This window comes from Haliaeetus albicilla, chromosome 24 (genome assembly GCF_947461875.1).
Source record: "Haliaeetus albicilla chromosome 24, bHalAlb1.1, whole genome shotgun sequence".
Taxonomy (NCBI): domain Eukaryota; kingdom Metazoa; phylum Chordata; class Aves; order Accipitriformes; family Accipitridae; genus Haliaeetus; species Haliaeetus albicilla.
Window position 1 is genome coordinate 18,076,835 of NC_091506.1, and position 26,958 is coordinate 18,103,792.

A 26,958-nucleotide genomic window follows, 5' to 3' on the forward strand; every position below is an offset into this window, starting at 1 on the left:
TGCCACGTACAAAGGCTTCCAGAGCTGCCAATTACCAAACAGCATGTACCCAGTAACTAAAAACAACAACAACCAAAAAAAACCAACAAAACAAAACAAAAAACCAAACCACACAGATATTTGCTGTGGGGAACAGGAAAAGGAAAGATTTTGGCACACTCTCAAGACCTAGGGCCAAGAAATGGCCAGCTCTCATACATGCCATTCCACTCCTCTCTTCTTTCTGAACATTTAAGTACATTATTACCCCTAAAAATCTAAGTTAAGCCCAGAACATGACAAAACTGATGAGACTTAAGACAGCCAATTTTAGAAACATGCTTTCTGCTTGGCACTACCCAGTCTATCCACTTATTCCCAGACTGGTCAGTTTTCATCTCCTCAGAGAGTATCTGAGAGGACAGTGGAAGGCTCGATGCCTACTGGACCTAGATTATGCTTAGAAAACCACTACTTTTTTGGAAGGTAAAAGGAGCCGTTTATTCCAGGGAAGGGGGCCCAAAACCTCAGGCCTACATGCAGCAATGCAGCATTGCCCTGGGGACACGTACTTCCGCCGATCCGTGAAGAAGTTGGGCTTGTCAGCTTGCACAATGACCATGTCGAATAAGTCCCGCCAGTTCTTGCCAACCATGTGTTTCATTCCTTTATCCCTAAGGGCAAAGGAACAGAAAAGTTAACAGATCCAGTACTCCTTTTCACCCAACACTGCATCTTTACAGCAGTCTGTCCTAAATTTACTCTCATTTCAGTAACAGAGAAGAAAGCTTAGAGATTTGTGACACCCCCCCGCCCCCCAAGGCTGTTTCATTGCATGGATTACTGATGTAGCACTTCGACTGTTTCAAGCTGTCCTACCCTTTCTCCTATAACATGGGAAGTCCAAAGAAGTCTGTGATGCAGAAAAAGCTGCTAGAGGTAATCCAAAGTGGCAGTTCTGTAACACTGGGGCCAGCCACAGCCTTCCACCTTCTTCAAAAAGTGAGAGTCGATGTAGAGAGCACTGTGGGGTGCAACATTCACCACAACCGGTTCCCAGACAGCACTCTCATGACTATTGCCGCAAAAACCTCTAGCATACAACTTTCAAATGCTCACAGGAGAGACTGCACTGCACAGCTCTTGCTGCGCTGTGGTGACCCGTCAATGTGCAATAACAGTACTCACACAAAGCTAAAGGGACTGTTTGTAATGAGGAAGAGTTTCTTCTTGTGGTTCACCAGTCGGTTTAGCACAGCATAGATCTCATCCCCATGCAGAATATACTGTTCTATATCAGAATAAAACAGACATCATCAATCAAAAAATTTTGGCATAAATCACAACCACATTTCTTTAAAAACAGAAACAAACCTAACCCCTATACCACCAGGGATGCAAAAGGCCTGAGTTAGATCCATCCCAGACAGGCAGGTAGTGAAACACCATGGTGACAGAATGGCCTTCCTCATCCTCATCAATCCTATCTAGAGGGAAGAGAAAGACTGAGGAACTGAAAAGGTTAGTAAAAAAGGTTGATACCATAGTGTCACATGGGACAGGCACAGCCACTCCAGGCCATGCTGCTACCAGGAGCTTGCTTTCCCCTGAATGACCAGGAAGCCTTCCCAGATGGTGCCTTTGCACATTCATATCATGCCAAGGACCATCATCCCTCGCTTACAAGCTGAAGGAAAACAGAAACACAAGCAATGAGGTAGCTGTTTCCTCCATTAAAATAGATCTTCCATCTGACCCTAAATACCACGCAGTTCTTAGTGCTACTCTACCCCTCAGCTGCCTTTAGGCATGCCACAATCAAGTATTTCATTAAGTTCTGCGTCCCCCTGACTCCTATGACTGTGTGTAGGGCCTACACAGTCATCTTACAAAGAACACCACATAGGACAAGACACATCAAAATGGATTTGGCACCAGAGCTCTGTTTAAACTCACCCAGATCTTTTTCAATCCATTTGTACATCACTCCTTTCACATGTACATCTCTAATAGCATCCTAAAGAAAAGGGCAGGGAAAAAAGTTTCAGTTTTACATATGGCATTCCTATTTCCCAGCATGCAAACCTTATGCTACTACTGAGGACCAATAGAGTAATGACACATCCCCTCTTCTTGCTGAATGAACAAAAGCTACATTAATGCTAAGCAGAAGACCTTGTAGAGCGAGGCTCACCAACGTGCCAAAAAGAACACCACAGTGGCTAGCTCAGCTGATGCAGTACAAGGGGAGAAACCTCAAAACCTATCCATGAGAGCACAACTTCCTTCCTGCTCCTGGAAACCAGCACATGTTAACGCACATGCTAACACACTGGTACCAAGGCAATCAAGACTGTGCAACTCCAAAACCATTTACTGCCCCAGACACTAGCTGGCTTTTCTTCCTCCCTATGCCTGTGGAAGCTCTGCCAAACGTGACCCAAACAATGGGAGCATGGCCAAGGCAAACAGCAGCAGAGGTGAGCATCTGTAACGCCAAAACACTCCCCACAAGCCAAGGAGGGCCAGTGGGCACAGGCAGAGCAGAAGCTTCCACTAGGAGGGTGAGGGGTTTTTGCCAAAACAGAGCTGCTCACTTTTCAGGAGGGAGGCAAGTTAAAACAGATATTGTCAAGGGCATCCAAATATCCTCTATTTTCCAGGCCGGAGGCCAAGATGCAACACATTTTTGGACACACCCAACTGAGATTCTTCCCAAGTCTCTATCCAATGAGATACGTCAGATACACAAAACCATTTCAAGAGCAGCAGCCCATTTTGCAGTGTTTACACATGCAAATGCTTGTTTTAACGGTACCATTTTCATCTCTGACAATTCAGACAGGTAAACAAATGCTGCCTTTCCCCAGGACCCTTAAATCCCTGTTACACTACATGTGCTCCTTTGGGAGTTGCTCTTTCAGACTGGATTCCCACACTCACCACTGACATTGCTACAGTGGCACTTGCACACGATGCCAGAGTCACTTGGTCTCACAGCAGTGCTGGTGAAACCTGCTCGTCACCCCAAAAATTATTTCCTTCAAAGCTGGGAGAGAACTAGAATTTACAACTTAGATGGGGTACAATGAAGGAGGAGGCGTTACCTCTTCAAAACAGAGTTTTAGGAGTCTCCTTCCACCATGTAGATTTGAATGGTAAAAAGGCAGAGGTCACATCTCATTCACCAAGAGAGTGCCTTATTGGAAAGAAACTGAAAAAAAAGCAAGACCGCTAGCAAGATAACAACTTTCTCTTGACCAGCACTGGCACTAAAAGCAAGCAACACTTGGATTTGTGTAAAAACTACCTTTGCAGGACAAAGGGATTACAGTGTGCTCCTTCCCTAAACTCCTGCCCCCCAAAAAAACAAAAGAAAAAAAAACACAAAACAAAACAAAAAAGAAAGGGGAAGAACTATAAGGTTCCTGCAGGCAAAATCTTGGTAGCCTGGGGAGGCGTCAAACAGGGCTCACAAACTCCTCCAAAGGAAAGCAGGGTAAACTGTATGTTCTTACTCTCAAATACAAAGCAACCAAACTGGCGTGACTGAACTACTTGGTTTACATGTCAGCTTCAACCTTTACCATTGCTTTAGGGTCTGCCCTTTTGACTCAGTGCAGTGTCTCTAGCACTCAACCTGCTCCCAAACACACAACGATGCCATTAGGATTACCACTAAGAATTACAGAAGAGTGTCAGGTTTAGACAGGTCTTAACCCACTGTCAGCCTGTGTTGTAATAATGGTTGGGGCTATGCAAGTCCTCTCGGACACATGTCTGCATAGGCCCAAAAGGATCTCTTCGCTCATGTCCACGAACAATTTCTTTGCACTTGCACTTGGGTACCGCAAAGGGATAAGTTTTGCAAAAATGTTTGTGGATCCTCATTGTACAGAAAAAGCAAGTACTCTTCTGGTGAGAGCACAGGACACCTCCCAACTTTTCAGTATAGATTTCAGGCACTGGCATAGATTTTCTGTTGTAGCTCTCTTCTCTGCCTACCTCAGTGACTTCTCAGGAATGACCACATCCCTCAGCAAAGGATGCAAAGACAAATGCCAGGATTAGCACTCAGTAGTTTTGGGCCTTGAGCATACCATTTTCCCTGTATTGAGTATGTATTAGGCTGTGGCAACCACCCACACGCTCTCAAGATTTCAATTAGGAACACATTCATTTTGACCTCAAAAGAAGGTTCAGAAGACACTCTTGACAAAAGGCCTCAGGAGTCAGCTGTATCCCCTCTCCCCATTTTCCCCACCCCCAGAGCGAAAACAACTACAATAACTAACACCCTAGAAACATGTTAAGCTCTTGTGGGAAACCGGCTGACATGCTCTTATCAAGCAGTAACAGAAGGTCAGAACGTAAGCTGTAATCCTTGGCTGCAGCAAAGCTGACAAGATGGATCCTTATCACAAAGGAAGCAGCACAGATGTGGAGCTCCACTTCCCTCATAAGAAGACTGAACAGCATACGTATGGGCTTCTACCAGTGGATGAGCATAAGATTCCCATAAGGTACAAATCAAAAACCCCTTTCCATGGAAAAAGGCACGCAATAAGACTTGGCTACCAAGGAAGATGCATCATCTGTCAACAGAAGTCACCCAGGACAGCAATCTCAAGCAATTACATCTTGCCTACAGCATTAACTAAGAAGTCAAACAGTACCCCCAAACAATGCTGATAATCCCATGCAGCCCTTTCAAATGCCAGGAGTGAAGCTGGAAGGCACAGCTGGCACCTTGAAGTAACTGGCTCTTGAAAGCTATAGTTACCCACTGGAAAACATCCCAAAGGATCAGACTACTCTGTAGCTGCAAAGGCAAGGGGTGGATTCTCAGAGCAGGCAAGGTCAGGTGTTTCACAACAATCACTGTATAAACCAAACTGTTTGGTACATGGTCAGACCAAGCCTCTTTGAAAAATGAGATATTAACATGAAAACATAGAGCTTAAAAGTCTGCAGCACCAGAAAACATTTACACAAGCTTTGTGACATATTTCCCACTGAAGGACCTTCAACCTAACCAGCCTAGGCACTCCTGCAAGAGAATGTACAGCAACACCAACTCTGTACTACAGACAGAAACATAACATGTTCTGAAAACACAACTTTGAATATTCCCTGGTAATGCTTTAACCTAAAGGGGCAACAATGCTGTCATATTAGGCTACTCAGTAATAGCCCCTTAGGTTTGGGTGCTGCAGAACTCACCAGTGCTCACAAGCCAAAGAGCTCACAATTCTCATGTAGTATGAGCTATGGGACAGTCGACATTTTACTTACAGATATATCCTTGTAAAGATGCACCTGGTCAAACTCAATGCCATGAGTTATGAAGTAATCAATGACTGAAGAGAGCAGCGTCATTTCAGGAAGAGAAAAAATGTCCATAAACTGCTTAAGTGATGGACCCTGGAAAGCAAAAAAATGAAGGAGACACATTAAACAAGAAATACTTAAAAAAAAAAAAAGCCGACAAACAAACTCATATCATTGAGTACCATCTGGAAGACATTCCAGGCTAAAAAAAGAAAAACGCTCAGCAAGTAGCCCTCTCTTCTCAACCAAAACACTAACCTAATGCATTAACACTTGACAAGAGAGAGATTTCTCCTTCACAGAAATCATTGAACAAACCCAGAATCATTAACACCATGGGGTGAAGGTGGAGGAAGCGGGGAGTCAGTCCTAGACATTAACTTTTATTTCAACCCCATGCCCTCTGCTTCCCACCTGGCCTCTTGGCTTTACCACAGGTGCCAACAGACAATGTTCTGCTACAGAAGCAGCTATGGCCCTTGCTGGAGGTGCCCCATTGCTCATCTAAACCAGGCTGTGACACTGGACACGTGGGCACCAAAGCTGCTCTAACCACTCCAGTGAGGTTTCACACAGCAATGCAAGTATCATGCCAACAAGCAGTTTGTCAATGCCTGTCTGCCCTTGAGTCACTACGGAAAACCCAGAGTGGGCACAAAGAAGAACTTCAGCCCACCCAGCAAGTCAAGTGGATATGGACAATTAAATCCTGACCAAGGATTAACTTACTTTGCGTTAGGCAAGGTTGCAGCTCTCCCATACATTTGCTATTTTTATTGCCTATCAATCACAAATCTATCAGCAAGTCAACAGCCAACTTTGGCTGCAGAGAGGCCTTCCAGTATAATAAAGCTTGTTTATTCAGTATGTACCACCTGTGCAGAGGACTATGGTGAGTCTCGCTGGTAAGCTGAAGCTGGAATCAATTTTTTCATCTTTCATCGCTGAAGTGCCAGATCAGCCAACGGGACAGTTACTAAGGTGTATTGGGTTTGTGTGGCAACATTTTGGTAGCTGGGGGGGTGACTGTTACAGCGGTGGCTTCAGTGAGAAGCTGCTGGAAGCTTCCCCAATGTCCGACAGAGCCAATACCAGCCGGCTCTAAGATGGACCTGTCACCAGCCAAGGCTGAGCCCATCAGCGATAGTGGTAGTGCCTCTGGGATAACAAATTGAAGAAGGAAAAAAAAGTTGCGGGACACACAGAAATGGCAGCCAGAGGGAGGAGTGAGAACATGTAAGAGAAACAACCCTGCAGACACCAAGGTCAGTGAAGAAAGAGGGGGAGGAGATGCTCCAAGCCCCAGAGCAGAGATTCCCCTGCAGCCCGTGGGGAAGACCATGGTGAGGCAGGCTGTCCCCCTGCAGCCCAGGGACGTCCACGGTGGAGCAGATATCCACCTGCCGGTGGGTGCCCGAAGGAGGCTGTGACCCTGTGGGAAGCCCACGCTGGAGCAGGCTCCTGGCAGGACCTGCGGATCTGTGGAGAGAGGAGCCCACGTTGGAGCAGGTTTTCTGGCAGGACTTGTGACCCCACAAGAGACCCACACTGGAGCAGTGTGCTCCTGAAGGACTGCACCCCGTGGAAGAGACCCATGCTGGAGCAGTCTGTGAAGAACTGCAGCCCGTGGGAAGGACCCACGTTGGAGAAGTTCGTGGAGGACTGTGTCCCATGGGAGGGACCCCATGCTGGAGCAGGGGAAGTGTGTGATGACTCCTGCCCCTGAGGAGGATGAAGCGGCAGAGACAACGTGTGATGAACTGATCATAACCCCATTCTCCGTCCCCCTGCGCCACTGGTGGGGGTAGGTGGAGAATCCAGGAGTAAAGTTGTGCCCAGGAAGAAGGGAGGGGTGGAGGGAAAGTATTTTGACATTTGGTTTTATTTCTCATTACCCTACTCTGGTTGATTGGCAATAAATTAAGTTAATTTTCCCCAAGTTGAGTTTGTTTTGCCTGTGACGGTAATTGGTTGAGTGATCTCTCCCTGTCCTTATCTTGACCCACAAGCCCTTTGTTATATTTTCTCTCCCCTGTCCAGCTGAGGATGGGGGAAGTGACAGAACGGCTTTGGTGGGCACCTGGCGCTCAGCCAAGGTCAACCCACCACATAAGGTCTTGTATATGAAAAGCAATTTGGGAAGTGCATAGACCTCTCAATCAACCTAGTCACCAGAGGTGCCCTGGCAATCCAGTCACATGATGCCTGTGCATGTGAACTTTGAGCAATCCATGACTGATAGCCACAGAGTTGCAACTCTCTAGGATAATACTGGTCCATACCAGAAAGAATTTATTATAGCTATGTGAAAGACAGACATGAAAGCAGTATCCAAAAGATCACAGAAGGTACACATGGTGGAAGCTGACAGAGGGCACACGCTGCCTAATGACAAACACGTGCCACTGTCACATCAGGATGTAACAACAGTAACATCTCCCATTTAGTCTGGTCTTGTAAGGGTAGAACAAGAGACTAGCACTCTGTTTGTAGCACTATCTGAAGGCAATATCAGGACAACACAAATTGGGCTCAAGAAAAGATGCAAAAGGGCAAAGAAATAACAACCAGCATTTTGTCTGAGGTCTGTTACCAAAAATGCCACAACTGAAACCTATGTTGGTGTGCTTAAGGTTATAAAATTTCTGTTCATCCATCCATCCAGCACAGGACAGCTTGACCTGCAGCAGAAGAGAACACGAAGAACACCCTCTGGTTTGGGTCACATATTGCACATGGTGGTGCTGCTTAGCAATACTTGCTGAATCCTTTCAACAGACTTTTGTCCATTTTGATGTGTGGTTTCTAAGGGAACATTTCTCCCACTAGCAAAACCAAAAATTCCTGAAAACAGCCCCTACCTTTTTTTCCTGTTCAGTGATTCTGGGAAAGAAGCAAGAGGGACACAGACAGGCAGTTCCTACTGAAATCACTAGGTATGGCATTTAGCAGAGTGCAGCAGAGCAATGACCTGTCCCACCAAGAGCTTAAGCACAGAGGAGACAGTTAAATGTTCACTGTTAACAGCAAAGACTTACCTTGTAGGTAGTCAACTCTGATTTAGTTTTTGTGCCTTATGCCATCATTCTACAAGGCAAGTCCAGCCTCCCCTGCTCCATTTAGTGGCCTCAACTTCCTTACAACAGACATACTGACACAAGTCAGGATGAAAACTGGACCATAGTTTTAGAAAGAGCGCTACATATGCTTTTTCCACAACACCCATAAGTTCCCCACCTTCATTACAAGTCCTGCCAGTGAAAGCCACACTAGTTGCATTGTCTAACCCTGGGCAAGATCTGTGCCTACCTATTGTAGGTGCTGGGATACTGGTAGCTGTCCACACATTCCTGCCAACAGAGGATCAAGAAAACCCTTAAGGAAGAATATTTACACACTTCAGCTACATCAGTCCCACTTCTCTTATGTCTTGTTGCCTAGAATCACTGACCTGGCAGACCTTCCTGTTACCCATACAGGTAGCAACATCAGTGTGGCAGACTAAAGAGGACAAGGTCAAAGATGCCTGCTACAGTCTCACTCCACACCAGTTGCACTGCACTTGCTCACACTAGCAGTCATCATAACCCAGATGCTTTCCCACTAAGGTGCTAGTGGCACAGGTTGAGCAGATGTTGCTGGATGCAAATGCCATTAGTTGTATATACTTTTGTTCTCTTTGGGATCCACCTATTAGTTTATGAAGTCCATTACATTATTAGAAAAAGAGATTCACCTCTTTGCAAAGAATAAGCTGCTATTCCTACTTCTGTGGCTAAATGTTATACCGAATTTTTCAGTACTAAACTACTAGGAAAGAAGAGAACACCTGGTATGCACAAAGCAGCACAGAAAGGCACCTTGGCATGAGCACCTGGTCCTACAAAAGGCCACAACTTGAAGCAGATTTCATGTTTACAATTATTTAAAAAGAAAGGTGAAATCATCTCAAGTTTGTCAAGAGTGAGGAGAGTTACACAGAGGGAGGCTAATCGAGTGCAGTTTATAGGCAGATATCAAATTTGAAACAGAAACATCCTATTTCAAAGCTGGAAAAAACACTGAGCTATAAACAGAGTATATACATATCCAGAAAGTAACCACGCAGATTAATCATTCCCGAGAGAGAGAAAGAAATCAAAAAGTGACCTTGCTAGAGACTTCACACAGCAGACTCAAAGGGGTATTACTGGAGGAAGCCTAGCCGCCTTCTTCCAGCTTCTCCTAAGGCTACTGAACTGACAAAGGGCAAGAAACAAAGCAGTTCTGGGGGGAAAAGGGATGTGAATGGTCCCGCTTGCCCACTGCACCACACTAGGCACTTAATGAAGAAAAATGTCTCCTAAATTCCTCTAGTTCAGGCAACCAAAGGATTCCTACAGCTCCTATGGATAGAATTTCAGTCCTTTACTGTGACTGTAAGCTTTTCCTGCCTAAAAAACACCCCCCAACACTCATGGATGCCAACCCTATGAATAATATCCACTGAGTAGGTCTGAAGAGGTGTGTAAGGGGGATCCCTTTCATGAAGGAAAAAAACCCTACCCAAAACCAAAAAGAGAAAGGCATTGCAAGCACCCTGCTGCTACACACACATACCCCCTTCCACATAACTCACGGCAAACACCATCATTGCAGGCTGCCCTCGTAGCTTGGGAGCTAGATTTGGCCAAGGAACAAGCAAGGAACATCTCCTTATCAGTCTCCAGAACCATTCAGCACTAGGCCAATAGCCCTGTTTAGGAAAGCTTCCCAGATGGCTTTCACATGCTAAACTGCTAAATAACCTCTGGGGCAAATTCCCACTAGAACAAAAACACACACTGCAGCTCACTAGGGACTGAGCCTTTTGGAGTCCGAGAGGCTGGAGTCATTTACATGCTCATATAATTCACTGTTTCCCTAGCTGTTAAAAGAGCTGCTGCATCATAGCAGTAAAGGACTTACAATACCTTGCCATAGAAGTCACTCATCTGGTACAGCGGGATGTGCTGCGTACCACCGTAGAGTTCGATTACCTCTTCATCAGGCACTGGTTTGAGCCCTCTAGGCACAAAACAACAGAAATAGTTTGTCAATAATCACCAGGGTGCACAGAGCTACAAACTGCAGAGAAAGAGAAGATAGGGCAAACACCCTCCTTTCTAAAACTCACACATTTCTCTTGCACACAAGAGAGCCAGAGAGCCTGACAGCTCCATGGTTTCTTAAGATTCACGTAAGATCTTTCCCGAGACATTTTTCAGATACCTTGTTTGCTCCTTCAAGTTAATTGAGGGGCTTTATCCACATTCCAGCAGAGTTCAGACAGAGGCCTCCCTCTGTATGCTATCAATCTGCTGCCAGGACTGCCCCACCAAGTCGGCCCCATGACCTGACTTTGGCAGCACTGGGTAACTAGTTTTGGAGAGGTTGCTTCCACAAGTGTATCACCACTAAATGCAAAGGTGTAGGAAAACAGCTTTCTGAAAGTGACATTTCCTTCCTATTCAGTTTTCCTAAGCAAAACAAGTTCTTTGCTAAGACCATTCAACTAATATTGCTGGTTTTCCCTAAAACGGTATGGCTATGAGCTGTACCATTCATGAACATCAGGTTGTCTGACTGCTGCAGGTTTCATCTCTCGCACAATTTCTGATGGCTGTTTAGTCAAGCAGTCAGGAACTTTCTCTTTTGTCGTGGTTTAAGCCCAGCCAGCAACTAGGCTGCTGCTCACTCAGTCCCCCCACTCCCAGTGGGATAGGGAGGAGAATCGAAAAAAAAAAAAGTAACTCCTGGGTTGAGATAAGAACGATATAATAACTAAAGTATAATAAAATATAATAATGAAAATATAATAATAAAAATATAACAACAACAACAATAATAAAAAGGAATATAATTTAAAAAATAAAACCCAAGAAAAGAAAGTAATGCGCAGTGCAATTGCTCACCACTTGCTGACCAATGCTCAAGCAGCAATCTGCCCCTCCCGGCCAACTCCTCCCAGTTTATGTACTGAGCATGACATCCTATGGTATGGAATATCCCTTTGGCTAGTTCGGGTCAGCTCTCCTGGCTATGCTCCCTCCCAGCTTCTTGTACACCTGCTTGCTGGCAGAGCATGGGAAACTGAAAACCCCTTAACCTAGGATAAATACTACTTAGCAACAATTAAAACATCAGTGTGTTATCAACATTATTCTCACACTAAATCCAAAACACACTGTACTAACTACTAAGAAGAAAATTAACTCTATCCCAACTGAAACCAGGATACCTTTCTCCTTTCCTATTCAGTCTGAATAGGAAAAATAGTCTGAACAGCCTCTGAGAAGTTAAAAGTTGCCTCAGTTCTGCTCAAAAGCAAAGGACAGTTTAGGAAAAGGACACTCCAAGAAGGATAGCTACCAAAAGGACACTAGGGAAAAAAACGCTTAAATGTGTTTTCACTAAAAATCTCTTCATGAAGCTGAAGTGAAATACAGGGCAGCACTAAGCCGTCTTCCTGTACCCTCCCCCCAAAAAGCTAGTACTCAAAGAAGCCAGTTCTCTCTGATTATGAAACTCCCTTCTTAATATTCTTAGAGTGTTTACTGTAACTGAAGCTTAACAGCAAAAGGGCAGAGTTCAAGAAAAAAACCCAACATTGGCTTCCATGCTCAGGAAATACAACACAGATTTACAGGAGCTTTGCTAACTATATCTAGGAATTACTACTACTTATTACACACCAACCCCACTCCACTTTGTGGCAAGGTTTTCTCCCAGTCTCCAGTCTCACAGCTTTTTGGAGAAAAGTTTGCTCTGCACTGTTTCAGCCACTTCTTCCAAAGCACACCCTGCTCTCCCTGGAGAGCAACAGAAGAGAATGAAAAACAGGACAACCTAGGCCTTAAACTGAGCCCAGATTCTGATGCATCACTACTTTATTGACATGTCTGCACTGCTTTAAGATTTTATTTGCACATCCAGACCACTCTCCTCTTAGCTTTGTGACAAGGCACAGCAGACTACTGCTGGGATACACTCCTGCTTGGAGAAGACGGGCACATATCTGGACGACATACAGAGGAGTCCTTTCCTAGTTGCAGTGTTTGCTCAGAGACATTAACCCAGGCATGCTGTAGCTGCAACTCAGATATCACGCAGAGTACGTGACCAGATGTGTTATTAACCATTACAAAAAGCTCCAGGTCTTCCCACCCACACTTGGCTTGAAATGCTTGAGAAAAATAACTCCTGCAATTATATGCCAGGTAAGCATTTGAAGCAAGTGCAAACAGGATAAGCCAGATGAGACTGTGCTCTGCTCAGGAAAAAAAAAAAACCAAATGCCACAAACAGACACTCAGATTTAGTAATCCGCCTTTGCACATATAGGCATTTAGAAAATTATTTTCAGAACTGACAGACCTATATGCCGTCCCCAGCTGGACATAATGGAAAGCATCGATCTTCATGAGAAGACTCTGTGATAAGGGATAGATATTTACTGTTAGAATTGGGTAGGTTTACACTGAAATGTTATTTAATTTTCAAGTTCCACACAAATGACATTCAGAAAATAAAATTCAATATAAACATCCCACATCTATGTGCTTTAAGCTGCATTTACTCTTCAGCCACTTTTACGTACACTTACTCATACTGTGACTTTTTATTGGCCTCTCTGGCAAAAGAACATCTTTCTATGAGATGAAGTACCATGGCCTATTACATTCCAAAGTTTGTGGACAGGGATGCAGTTGAAAAATGAGAGAACAATGTTTCTGTGACTCAGACAGTCTCTTCTTATCTCCCTTCCAAAAGCACACACATTCCAAAGGAGCTTTGTGTGCACAAGAGATCTATTTCTTGTCACATATATCTTAAGCAGAACTAAGTGGGGAAGTTTTGGTTTAGAGCGCAGCTGCATTTTCTTCACACAAGAGCTCTCCCCTCCACCACTTCTCCCCCTCCCCAATAGACATTTAAGCAAAGATGTTCAGGAGCACACCAGGCTGGTAACATTAGCGCTTTCTTTGCATTTTTTGTATCAGACTCCCCTATTTGTGAGTCATCCCTTCTCCTCCATCCATCATTCTGAAGCGTAACACAAGTTCTCTGGGCACAGAAAGCAGCCTTACATTAAAACCACATTGCTCTGCAACTTGAATAAGGACACAGCATCAAACTATCTGTCCTGTTTCTACCACAGTGCAAGGTAATTGATTCCACAGAGCATTCACAACCTTCAGGCACCTTCTTTTATCACGATACCATATCAGTGCAGCTTGTTACACCGTGGGCAGATGTCCCACTAGTTTGAAAGGAGTGCAGGCAAATATGCTGAACGACTTACTTAGACAGGCACTACCCAGTTTTTCGTGTGTTTTGCAAACTCTGATCCTGAGAAAACAGAGTTCTCACCTCCTACTCACTCAAAGAGTGTTTTGCCTGGCTAGGCCAGTCGCCTCTGTGTTTCTCTGATACATCAGCCAGAGATTTAAACAGAGAAACAAACTGCAGTTTCTCACAGACCTACTTCTTTGTAAAGTCAGAGGCATGAGCAGTCTGCTGCCATGCTGTCACTGCAGTTAGGACAAAAGACACAGGAAAACTCTCTCTGTATTTTTTTTCTTCATTCTCTTCCCCCCCCTCAACCCCCCACTGCTGGAGAACAGCACACACACTCCAGCCTGTAGTGCCTGCTTCCCTGAATTTGCTCAAAGCTCAACATAAGAAAAGCTACTACAGTGAAGCAACTTTCTCTGCTGTGCTCCCACCTGACTGCAGCAGCCTGCATGACATCACTGGGCAACAGGCTTTCAGGGAATCAGTCCAAAGCACTGAAAAGGGTTAAAGCTAATGCTTGCACTTTGCTTGCCTGTGCTCCTAAGAAGCATGCATCTCAAGTAGCTTGGATCTTTTTCCAGGCAGTCCTATTATTCGGGGTGGGGGGTGGGAAAGGCTTCCTAAAGCATTATCCTGACAAATCATTTTTATTATTAGAGTAAGACATAATGCCTCTGCTGCTGGCAAGTACTTGTAGATGCAGGATTGAGGTTTGTTGTTTAAATTTCCTGAAAGACAGAAATGATCACACAAACAAGCTGAGTTTTCTATTAATTAGGTTGTGGAATTAACTGACTTTTAAATTGGCAAAGCTGTTTACCAGAGGTCTTTGCTAGAATGTCTCATTCTGCTAGAGGTTATGCAAACACAAGACATCTTTCCTTTGCAAGGTTTATAAGCAAGAAGAACCTAAGCAATGAAAAACACAGCCACCCGGACTCACTGACAGTTTGGTGATTGATGTTATTGCAAGCAATGACAGAAAGTATTTCCACTAAAAACATAACATAATGGAAGACAAAGCCCAGGAGACTGAACTTTGTACAGCTTACCTTTTGTACATCATAGTGAAGTCCACGTATGGCAAACCCTGGAATGTAGTCATACTTCCCAAGCCCTTCTGGATACTGGGAAGACAAACAGTGACATCATTGGAGGCATAAGCATTGGGTTATCAACAAAATTATTTCACCTGTTGAGCTGGCTTAGTCCTACTAGTTGTCTCACCCCAGGCATAAACTGACCAAGGAAGAGGTGCACTTCATTTTGTCCCTTCAACAAAGAAAGTGGATGAACACAGAAAGATATAGAGGAACAGGATCCCTAAAACTAGTTTCTCTTGTGTAAGGGACACTAGTGAAAATGTAACAGGTTCACTCAGGTAGTGAGGACACTTCTAGTAAGCTCCATTCAATGCATATATTTGGCAAAACAATGACACTGCAGAGCCCCTCTACAAAGAAAGACATGACGAGAAGAAAATGCACCACCAGTCACTTATTGCAAACAGGGTGTCCATTATGGGACATGCTATACAGCGTCATCCATATTGACTTGCACATGTCAAGTCCTGTACGGCTTCAGTGTTGGCCCATGGTTCATGTTTATCCATCATGTGTACCTCGAACCAGCAATTCTGTGGGCATTATTTCCATAGTTATGTAAAACAGACCAGACCTTTCTAGACTAAGGTTCCTGTTGCATACTTATAAAACCTCAGGAACGTAGAGCATGGTAAATTGTCTCAAAGGAAATTAATTCCACGTACAGACAAAACTTTCTGCAATCAAAGATTGTGAAACAAGAAATTTGTCTCAATAAAACAAGTAATTGACAGATGCGCACAGCGTGGCATTTTGCAAGCATGTCTGGGGCATCGCAAAGACAGCAGTAAGCTTAATTGAGTGGAAATTCTTAGCACATCATTACCTTGAATTGTTCTATTAGGATGTCTCTGGCAGTGTTGAAAATCATAGAGTGTAGTAAATTAGAATACTGTGCTAATGTGTAGTCATAGTCAAAGCCATATATCTCAACATCGCCCAGGCTGATCTCGTTGTTAGCATAGATAGCGGCTGGGTTGAGGAGATTGCAGACTCCTGGTGGAAGGAGATCTAAGAGAAGGGAAAGGGGAGAGGTTAGAGAAACTGCGAGGATCACTGAAATTTCAACTTTTCATTCTGGACCTGACAGCAGCTGCAAGTACCACACAGCAGCAGCAAAGGAGCCCAGTGCTGCTGTCAAAGGCTGCTGCTGTTAAATCACTCAAATAATCCTCCCTGTGAAAAAACACGCTGTGAAACCTCTGGCTGCGTCTGGTGATGATGCTAACCACTCTCACATTAAGACTGACCTTTTACGTCAGGAAGCCACAAACAATCGATGTCCTCGGGTCTCTGGCCTACATGAAGCAAAGCAGACCCAAGATTTTGAAGTGTCAGATTTCTAGCTTACAGCAGCTGCAGTTTCAGCAGGCTCACCAACGTGAAAGGTTGCTGCAATGTATGACCACAAAAACACGTGCCCCTCACTTAAAACTTGAGCAAGACAAACAGACTAACTCTCCTCTGCGAGAAATCTAGATTACTTCAAATTAGAAATTTTGAGGTTTGCCTTTTAGCATTTTTTGTTTCTCACAGAAGCAACCAGACTCCACAGAGCAATTCTGCAGGTACCGTTAGGGGGTTTTTTTATTATTATTATTAATGGGCAGGATAAAACAAGGTTTTGTACAAACACCAACAAAATGTGAAGAAAAACACACTAACCTATGCTCTTAGAGCATGTAATGCTGATAGCAACAAGTTATCTGCTTTCCTCTGATGAACAGCTGTGGAAACAGCTTGGTCCTTGTGTGTGGTTTGTCACTTCAAAACAGGGTTACTGTTCAAAATGGTTATGAATAACACTTTGCTCCCCAGGCCATGGGGAAAATAGGGGTTAAGTGACCTAGCAGCTGAACTACCTGTACATCCTTTTTCAGAGCTAGTCTAGAGTGCTGAGAATTTTAGTGGCACCACAATGGGAGAGACAGGAACAGACCCTTCCCAGGCTTCCCGCTCCACGAGAGCTGTGCATTGCAAGATGAGAAAGAGCAATAAAAATAGTTCCCTGTAGTAGGTTGCCTAGTCACATCCACACTGGGGGACAGAGAGGGGAAGGAGACATTTCCTCCCTCCTCAAAGACATGTAATTTTCTCTTTGAATGATAGGAAAAGTGCAGACATTTTTCAGATCCTACACAGCATCAGTGGGTAGGATTTTTTTTTCCCTTCCTACCTTAACTTTTGGCTTTTAGCAAGAACACCTGTGCCGGTTCTTTAGTGCTTCCTTGCTATAAAACCAAGTTTCATCTGAATCTAGAACAAAAAAAATATTATTAGAAAGAGATACCAGCCATTCCCAATAAAGACTTTGTCTGGAATGATTACAGAATTTAGGTAAAGTCCAAAGTACATTTGTGAGCGCTAATCCAAAGGATTCAGATATATCATAATATTTATTTTTCAGGGGAGAGATGCATTACAAAACATACCCATCCCTCTCTCCTAACTCACTTTCCTTTGGCCTTCAAATGCAATTCACCAGACCAACTAGAGAGGAATTACTAGAAAAGAAAGCCATATTTTAAGGCAGGAAGGCTGACTTACTGACTACACAGCAGGAACAGGAGCTGTCTTTCAGTAACTCTGCTGGTGGCAAAGTTCCTGGAAGAGGCTGAAGAGAGCAGATGCAATCAGAGTACTTTCCACTGAGATTTTAAAAGATGGGAAACGTAAATAGGATTCAGATGATCACAACTTTCATCCTCCCATCATAAATGCTCTTTGCACCATAAACAAACAGAGCTTCACTTCCTGTCCTCACCTCCAGATAACTTGTAGGAAGATCTTTTTCTAAGCATACAGTGGGATGTGCAGGGTGTTAGTGTTATTTTTCTTCCTCACAAGGAAAATGACACAACCCTAATCACATCACAGTGCAAATGTGCTTCTAATGAAAGCACTTTTTTTTAACGACAGATGCACCCCTCTTGCTGCTACCGTATCCCTACAGAGAGGTCAAGCTCTTCCAGTATTCACCATTTGCTAACAGCTTTATGACAACACATTTTGATAGTCTGAAAGCAGTGCAAAATACCATTGCCTGAAGCCCATCTCTCCTTTCACAGAAGACATGAGACCCATCTAGATTCAGCAACATATGCCAGCCACAACTTTTGCAAGAATACAATCAGGAAAAGCTAAGGGAGCGATATGATTTTGTAACAAGGAAAGGGTAGTCTGAGACTTGGAAGTGCACGAAACAAGTCTTATCTGTGATCAGGAGCCTAAGCAGTAACTGTGCCACAGTATAATTTATGAAGTATATTTTGACCCACTAGATGAAGTCATACTCCTCCCTGCCAGCCTCAAACGTACAGAGCCTCTCTGCTGTACTCTGACAGCCTCCTGCCCACATCATTTTACCCCGCTCAGACATTTTGTCACTAACTTACACAGTGCGTTCTCTCTTACCTCATAAAGGCCAAAAAAAAAAAGCATACTCTAGCCAAAATGCTTTATCACCATTGCCTCACACATACCACACTCCCTATGCACACTTCCTGGAGCACCACACATCTCCTTGCTGTGTTTCCTATCACACATCACCATCACCAAAGCAACTCACAGCAGCTTGCTGACAGCTTGCTCTTTCCATGCCATCACCCTGCATCTTAAATTTATAGTAGTTTAAAGTCACTGATCTCCTAGAGAGAAGGAAAAAGCTCTGGGTTTCAGTCCAGAGACTCATGCTACACTTTTGGCTCAGTGTAAATATCCATTTGCAGCATCCTCCTCAATAGAGTGGTAGGTGTCCATCTCCTCTTTAAGCTCATGCAGACTCTCTGCAGGTTCAAACTACCACAGGGAAGAGACAGAAGCTGGGAGCACACGCAAGATCAGTTTCAATACAAGAGGCCAAACATGCCTGGCTTACTGAGCCAGGTTTCAAGAGGTTTGTTTTTATGGTTTGGTTTTAGTTTTTTTTGTTGTTGTTGTTGTTTTGTTTTTTAAAGATAATCACCTGGGTGGTTACAAATTCTGAGTGCTTAATCAAGTCCTGGGCTGCAGACTTGGGTGCTGCTGCTCTGCTGACACTCAGCACCTAATCTGCCAGGGATCTTTGCCTCAGTTTGCGTGGCAATCCTCGAGTCAAAACAAACAGATGACACCCTCCAGAAGCCCATGAAGATGCCATTTTTCCAGGAACGATAGCTTTTGCTTTTCCTCTGCTAAGACACTGAAACAGATTGCTGGACAGATATGATAAATTACAGCAAGAAAAAAAACAAAATGAAAACCAGTTTGGGTTATTAAAAAAGAACGATAATCCCAACTACTCTTTCCGTCTGGGTCCTAACTGGAAAGGGAGACAGTATCACAGTTAGTCACTGTCTACTCAGCATTTCACCCAGGAAGTATGATCTAAGGGAAAATCGCCATGCATACATCTGAGGACAGTGGGGGAAAAGCAGCTCTTGCAATAGATACAAATGCCTGGAATCTGCATACTTGCACAATTCGCTCCCATTTGCAACTCTGATGGTTTTAAGGGAAGTGTCTGCATATCCGTAGCACATGATGAAACTCAGCAACAAAGGCAGACCACAAGAAAGTGTGTTTGATCTCATGCATTTTTTTACACCTGGATGTAAATGCAAGGTAAACACACAACATCTCCTTTATTTTACCACTATGAGGCCCTGAACAGCTGCTTAAATTGGAATATCTTCATGGCTGCACAAGTGCCTCTTCCCAGGCAATAGCCCACATTGTTAGAAAGCAATAACACTCAATCCCCAACATGAGAGCAGAAATGGAAACAAAAGCAGGTAATTAACTGTAAGCAATGGTTAGAGATGCCAAGACACCATATGGCCCCTTCTGATGTGAAAAACGCTCTGGTCAGGAGATGCCAAGCATGTCCTGTGCTTTTCTGAGCTCCCGGGAGTACCAATGGCATCATGCAGGAAACGCTCCTTTTCTCTCAGCCTCAGATCCAGCACATTAGGGAAGAACAATACAGAAAAAAGGCAACTCACACCCATCTCACAGCCTTTGTACTCCCAGAGGTCCAACACAGCAGACAGCTGCGCTAATTTCTTTGTAAGACTAGTAAGGAAAAGAACGATACTGAAAAGCAGATGGCCACCATCCTCCATGTTCTTCATGAATGAAAAAGTTCCCTTTGCTCACACTGACTTGCTTTCTGAAGACAAACTGCCAGTTTTCCTCGCTTCCAAGTACCTCTTTATCCTTTTGAACTGTTGTTTTGTACCATTTCCTGCAAAGCACTCCAACCAGCTGAAGTAGATGCCTCTACCAAGAGGGCAGGGAGAGGGAAATATTACTTAAAAAACATCAAAGGGCAGAGGAACCATGTTAGAAGAGTACTGAAAATTAGTCCGGAGCATAGTCTTAAATTTATGCCATTATGCCTAAATATTGTGGGATTCCTCACCAATGAAATCTACATGAACCAAAAGCAGTATTAAAAAATACTTTTTGATTCCAAAATGACATTTTTTATATACACTAGACAAATGCTGCTATAAGAGCTCTTTACAAGAAAAAAATGTTTACATTTAGGAAAGCAGAACTGGGAGGTTAACATAACTGGTCGCACTTCCAGTTCTGGCTGCTAATTGTCATTCCCAATCCCAGCTCAACCTGTAGATGCCACAACTCGTGAAATATGCATACTCCCTAAGCGATTTACAGGGCATTTATTGTCATAGCACTAGACTCATTTCCTGGGTTGGCAAAGAGTGTGGCCCTTAAATCTTTGTGCCTGCTTGAGATTAGCGACACAAGCAGAATCAAAATGTGCTAGATTGCAAAAACCACCTCTGCACCGCACCAAAATCACCAATGCAATGATCACACAGGGGTGTTGTCTTCTCTCCCATTTCCAAATGTGATCGGCACATGTTGCTGACTGCGGCTTGCATTATTTAGATGCAAAGGTATCTCTCGATCCACACAAACTAAAGAGAGCAAGGACTACCTCTGAGCTGCACCCTCAGTGTTATCAATGCCTAACCATGTTCTTGCTGCCTGTAAACGTGTCTCTGTTCTTAGTATTTCTCACGTTTAACTACACTCAAGCTTGTCAGGCAGAGGCAAGAAGTTAACAGTTATTTTAAAGGTTCCTTAGGAAAGCTGATTTATTATAGCCATACTTACAAGTTTGAAAAATCTGGGAAAAAACATACACACTTGCTTACAGCCAAATCCTCACTCACTTGCCAGTTCCATTCAGTTTCAGGACTGGATGTTTCCTAGAGTGCAAGACTTCAGACATTGCTTACTGAGAGAGCATATCAGCCTTCCTTGACACTTCAAATGTCATTAAATCAGAATACAGCAAGTCTTGCTCAACACCACCCCTCAAGAGCTCAACACCACTCGCAACAAATGCGATTATACTTTTCCTTTTGGCAGAGAAAAAAAAAAAAAGGCACATTAAGTGGAAGTAGTAGCCTCAAATTATTACAGGTAATGAAATTTGGTCCTAAGAGTCAGTGCTGCAAAAAGTAAGAGGGAATAATGAAGAGAATGGCTTCTCTTGAGCCAATGCTAAGGGGAGACTTTACTTCAGCAGCACCTTTGTGGGCTCTGGCCACCAAACCCGTACCACCACTGAGCTTTACTGCACAGAAGCTCTCATTCTACAGAGCCTGCCCCATCCAACTCAGTCAGCATTTATCATTGGAATCCCCTCTGTGTAAAAATGCAACATTGCTCTATAAATCAGGTCCTAAGCAAGAGCTGGTTTGAAAACACACAAGAAATTCTCCTGGCAGAGACCTCTCTCCAAAACCAATAGCAATAACTGACAATAAGGACAAAGGACTTCGCAAAGGTGGAGTTTCAGAGAAGGAAGAAGGTGGCACCACAGGAGTCTTCTCAAACTCAGTGCTGATGAGTATTGAGATGTGACGATGTTTTCAGATCCATAACCCAGCCACAGATATTCACTTTTACATCAGAGTTAGAAATCAAGAACAAAGGAACAGACTGATGCCACGTTTTGCACAACTCAGTTTAGTTGTCAAAGCAGCAATTAAAACCAACGTGGACCAACTCCGTTTATGTCTCTTCTTGACAAGACTTGAACAACAGCACAGTCTTGAAATTTTGGTTTGGGGAGCTATTCTTTAAACAAACGAGGGCCTTCTTACTCAACATGTCTAATAGTTACCTGAAGGTTTGTAGAGTCTGCTCTGTAACACATGGGCTACTTCACTGAACTTCATTTTGTATTTAGTCCTGCTGACTAGTTCTCCACCTCAAGTAATAACTGTATCTCTTGCTTGCCAACAAAGTGCAACTATGTGAATACAAACTTCACAATCCATCACATAGTGAAGTGAGCATTTTCCCAAGAGACCATGACACAGCCTGTTAACGTATCTACATCTACGGTTTCAATACCGTTATGGAAAAGAAAAAAAATGCCTTTGAGGATATTAACGTCCAAACACTATTACATGTCTTGTGAGTTGGAACTTCTTCCAAGTAGTGGGGCTAAAACCACAACTCAGTCTTGGAGCAGGGAGTTAACACGAAGCTGTTGTCCTCTGTCAGCACCTTGTACTGCCTTCAACAGCTCAGGCAAAGGAGCTCACATCCTGCAAGAGCTGGAATGCAGCAGGCTTAGCACCCAACGGATCGGCGGCCAATTCCTTTACATTTGTGCATCATGAAGGACTTCAGATTTTATGTCAAATCTCATGTACTGGAAGGCAGGGGAGGAAGGAATGACAGAACTTGCCAATCTCATAACAGTGAGATGGTTCTTCCAGATGGCTATGGCTGGCTGCCGTCCTTCTCCAAACCCTTAGATAAACAAAAGCTAATGGAGAGCTATTTAACACCAGACGCAAAGTCACACTTCCTAGCTCTCTAAGGTGCTTACCTTCAGCATTCCAAGAATCAAGAAACCATCAGGGAAAAGTTCCCTGCCCTTATGCCATGAAAGCTATTTTTTCATATTTTTAGGAGAGTTTAATACAGTGGAGGTCTGCTGCTGCCAAAAAGACCACAATCCTGTTTTACACATGGACGGATTTGGCATGAGTTTTCTCCTCGCTTAGCATTTCAATGTATCTGATGGAGCCAGGTAACTTCTTGGTCAGAGGAGCAAAAACACGCATGCAGGCAGGCACACATGAGTAAAAGGGGTTTCGCAAACTGAGCTCAGGATCAGGAGACATCCTAGCAGCTGTAGCATCAGTCTTCTCCACGCTCACCCTTGTGCCAATGGAGAGTTACAAGTTGGACCGTGGACTCCTCACCACATCAGTCAACGTGACTGTCTATTTGTTCTAGTCTAACCACGTTTCGGTATGCCAACCAACGGCAAATTAGAGAAAAATGCAACGAGCCCTTCATATAAACTATTCACCATGACCATATCCACGTTAGGGCGGCCAGTTGTTTAGAACCCCACGTACTCTGCATGTCCTGAAACGCTGAGACCAGCCGAGGGACGTTCACAGAGGGAAGCCCACGATGGGGAGAGGGAGACCAGGGCCAGATTTCAACAGAAATAAAACCGTCCCAGAGGGCCCCGGTCGATGGAGGCGTGTGGATGGCATTGCCGGGGGGAAGGCTTCTAACCCCGGCAGCGGCACAGCAACGGGCACATCCCCAGTTCTGCACCGCGGGGAAAGGCACCAGGATGCAAAGGGGGGGGGGAGGAGGGGACAAAAAAAAGAGGGAAAAAGGCCAAGCCCGGCAGGACGTGGCAGTCCCAGCGCCCGGAGGCGGCCCTTACCGTAGACCAGCTTTTTCATCTCGTGGTACCTGGCCCACAAGTAGGTCTTGGTGTCGGCTCCCTCGGCCGGGAGGGGCTGGCTGCCCGCGGCGGGGCCGGGCTCGGCGCCGCGCCGGGCTCTGCCGGGGGCCGCCGGGTGGTGGTCCTTGGGCTGCCCGTGGCCGCCGTCCCCGGGGCACTGGCTGGCTTTGGGGCGGCAGCTCTGGCAGGAGACGGCCACGGCGAGGAGGCGGGGGGCCGCGCCGCTGCCTCTCCTCAGTGCCGCCATGCCCAGCGCCGCCATGGTCCCGCCGGCCGACCGCCTCCGCCTCGGGGCAGCCCGCACACGGCCGGGGCTAGCTCCGCTCCGCTCCGCGTCTCCCCGGCCCGCGGCAGACACCCGCCGCCCGGCCAATCCCCGCCGCCCGGTGCGAGGGGGCCGGGCCGCGCCACGCCTCGAAGGGAACGGGGTGGTGGCGGTGGTGGAAGGCGGCGCGCGGCGGCTGCCCGCGGAGGGGGGCTGGGGGCGGCGGGGGCCCGGGCGGGCTCCGCTGGCCGCGCTCCGGCCCCTCAGGAGAGGGCGGCGGGGGGAGCGGGGAACGGAGAGTGGGGGGCGGCGGTGGTCCCCCGCTGCAGCCCCGCCCCCCGGCCCCGCCCCGGCCAATCAGGCGAGGCGAACCTCCCCTCAGCGGGGTCACGCGGGCACCGACCACGTCCTTCCGTTCGGCTGTTTGCGGGCTTGGGGGAGCCCGCGCGGGAGGTGAGGGGGGCGCGCGCGGCACCGGGGGGGGGGGGGCGCGCGCCGGGCGCCGATTGGCCGCGCCTTCCCCCGCCGGTGGAGGAGGGGGGCGGGGGAGCCGCCACGGCCGCTCCGCCGCGGGGGGCGAAGCTGGTGCCGGGCGATCCCCGCGTCACCCCTCCACCGTGCGTAACGGGGAAAACCGGGGACCGCGGCCCCGCGCTCTCCCACAGCGGGCCTGGCCTCCCGGTCGCGGTTTGGCCGCTGGGGCGCCGGGGCCCGTTGTGCGTCCCGTTCCGCCCCTCACACGCCCCCCCCCCCCGTTTTTCCTCTTTGTCCGCCAAGTGCTGAGGGCGCCGGTCCCGCCCCGGCCATGCTGGTGAGCAGGAGGGTGAGGCGCCTCTTGCAGCTGGTGCCCGGGAAGCAGCGCTTCGGCGTGTACCGGTTCCTGCCCTTCTTCTTCCTCCTCGGGGGAGCCATGGAGTGGTTCATGATTAACGTCCGCATCGGCAAGGAGACCTTTTGTAAGTGAGGGCCGCGCCGGGGGGCGGCGGGAGGAGGCCCGCTCCCTGCTGAGTCATCACTGCCCCCCCCCTCCTCCTCCTCATCTTCCTCCTCCCGGGGGTCCCGGCCCGGCCCCGGGTCCGACCCGGCACCCTGTGCCACAGCACCTGCTAGTGGCGATCGCACCGGGGCGCCGGTTCCCCTTACCGAGAACAACAACGAGTTAGCGAGGTCTGGTGCGGGGTGGGGGGGTCCTCACCTGGAGGACTTCAAAGATAATCAGCAAGTCAGCCGCTTCTCTCTTTAGTACAGGATGGGACACTCCAGACCCTGCCACCCTAGCAGAAGACACTGGGCAGAAACAAACAAACAAAAATGGGTTTACAATACTAAATTAGTTTCTTTTGGTTTTTGGGTTTTTTTTACATTGGAAAAAGACTCGGAGTCTTTGGAGGGGTCGTCAGAATCTAAATGGAGGTGTGGGTTCATCTGAAACGTGACTTTTTTTAATTAGGTAATTGAAAAAGAAGTATGAAACTGAGTGCCATTAGCTAAGTTCTTATGACTCGTTTTCTAGAAGTTAAATCATTTAGTTTTAATGTGGCATTCTTCCCTTTTAGAAGCCTTGCTAGAAATCTTTGTGTACTTCAAAAAAAGGATCAGCTCTACTGTATGTTATATGGGAATATTCTCATTTTCATGGGAAATTTAGCTGAGTCTCCCGTAGAATAAAACAGCTTGATACAATTTCCATAGCTGACAGACTCGCTGCAAAAAAAATTGCTTCGCTGCTCACTTCTGAAGGCGTGGGTTTGTTGTGTTTTTTCAGTTTAATAATTTCTGAGGCATACCTGTATAGTAATAAAGTCAGGTTAGAAACTAAAGCACAATTGTGTAGCAGCCTTTATATTTCAGCTTGAGCCTTATTTTCCTGAAAAAAAAAAAAAAAAGCTATGCCTAAATGATACTATACTACAGTAACAATAATTGTGCAGTTTAGCCTTATTACTGGTCATAATCCATGCAAAGTGACAAGGTACAAGACTGATGAGCTTTTTTTTTTTGTCAGTGAGAGATTTTATTTGGTGATGGATACTTAGGGGTTATCGGGGTGAGGGGAGGCAGGAAGGACAACTAGGAAGACTATGAAGGTGGGTATATTCCTGTGTTGTGTTTTGGTTTGGTTTTTCAAAAAAAAAAAAAAAAAAAGCTAAAATACTGAAGCCATGCTGGCAGTCCTCAGGTATTGACTTTGTGCCTATAATTTAATTTCCATTTGGCTTCAGCTAGTTTGGACATTTGTATTTTTAATCACCCTCATGGGAAAGTAGACAAGAAATGACTGTATCACACTGGAAAAAGTCTTCCTATAAAAACATTTCATCAGGACTGATGGGAAGAACTTTAGCCTGGATAGGAGGGAGAACATGGAGCTATTTTTAAGTGGCAGTAGGGATTTGTGTTGGCTTGAATTTTCAGTTGCCTGTTAGTGTCTGCAAGAGAAAATTGGATTTAAAAGTTTAAAAAGAGATGACAGGCTTCATACATTTAGTATTATCCTGCACTTGGAAAACGCTAATATAATAAAATCTTTTTCTGGCAGATGACGTTTACCGTAGGAAACGATCTGAAAGACAGTACGAGGCAAGGATGGAAAAAAAAGAATTTTAGCTGAAAGGTTTCAAGGGGAAGGTCCTGAATGCTTCAACTGTATTAATACCAAAGAAGCATTACTGCCACATTGATGGTAGGGGAAGATTTTGTCTGCAAGATGAACTGTAATTGTGAAATACGCTCTCAGATGGTTGTGGCAGTTTTTTCTTCTTCCATCTACTTCGTATCTTTAATATTTTGTATTTAAGCCAAATACAATAGCGAAAAGTTCATTATACGTAGGCCTCTGCCACTTATTTCATGTTTGTTTAGTACTTTTAAATAAACTAAACTGAGTAAACAGAGTCTGGCTACTGCTTTTCTTTGCTTGATGAGACACTGTTCTTGTGCCAAGACCAATGGGAAAGAAATGTTACATATTGCATCCATAGCATCTTGGCACAACGGAAATAGTAATTTTTAGTTAGTTTCCTTTGTACTGACAGAAACTGCTCTGGCATCCGATTTGTTTTCTTTCCACTGTGGCATAATTTTAACTAGATAAAAAGAGGACAGACTTACTGCTCCATGTTTACTCAGCCCACACTGTTTGGAAAGTCATCCGTGCATTCAGGCTTCACTGCCTACAAGTGCTGTAATACCCATTGTTGCTACTCTAACAATTAATTGAG

General features: G+C 45.4%; 2 protein-coding genes across 2 annotated transcripts in view; one reads left to right on the forward strand and one right to left on the reverse strand.

Moving 5' to 3' along the window:
* Positions 1 to 23,981, reverse strand: part of NT5DC2 (5'-nucleotidase domain containing 2) — a 30,868-nt gene extending 6,887 nt beyond the window's left edge. The window contains exons 1-9 of the mRNA XM_069812447.1: positions 23,452 to 23,981; positions 15,556 to 15,740; positions 14,679 to 14,753; positions 12,706 to 12,761; positions 10,263 to 10,356; positions 5,275 to 5,403; positions 1,936 to 1,996; positions 1,168 to 1,270; positions 552 to 653 (exon numbers count right to left, since the gene is read on the reverse strand). Coding sequence (XP_069668548.1) covers positions 552 to 653; positions 1,168 to 1,270; positions 1,936 to 1,996; positions 5,275 to 5,403; positions 10,263 to 10,356; positions 12,706 to 12,761; positions 14,679 to 14,753; positions 15,556 to 15,740; positions 23,452 to 23,734 — 1,088 coding nt within the window. The 5' untranslated portion in view covers positions 23,735 to 23,981. The remainder of the gene's footprint in view (positions 1 to 551; positions 654 to 1,167; positions 1,271 to 1,935; positions 1,997 to 5,274; positions 5,404 to 10,262; positions 10,357 to 12,705; positions 12,762 to 14,678; positions 14,754 to 15,555; positions 15,741 to 23,451) is intronic.
* Positions 23,982 to 24,057: 76 nt separating this feature from the next.
* Positions 24,058 to 26,631, forward strand: UQCC5 (ubiquinol-cytochrome c reductase complex assembly factor 5). The gene is made up of 3 exons (XM_069812455.1): positions 24,058 to 24,190; positions 24,515 to 24,693; positions 26,277 to 26,631. The coding sequence occupies exons 2-3, from the start codon at positions 24,543 to 24,545 to the stop codon at positions 26,342 to 26,344; spliced, it is 219 nt and encodes a 72-aa protein (XP_069668556.1). The 5' UTR covers positions 24,058 to 24,190; positions 24,515 to 24,542; the 3' UTR covers positions 26,345 to 26,631.
* The last annotated feature ends 327 nt before the right edge of the window (positions 26,632 to 26,958 follow it).

Excerpts from the sequence above, each read along its gene's own strand:
- UQCC5 (XM_069812455.1), top strand. The coding sequence starts at position 24,543 with ATGCTGGTGAGCAGGAGGGTGAGGCGCCTCTTGCAGCTGGTGCCCGGG. Across the intron at positions 24,694-26,276 it reads CATCGGCAAGGAGACCTTTT|ATGACGTTTACCGTAGGAAA; the intron begins GTAAGTGAGGGC and ends TTTTTCTGGCAG.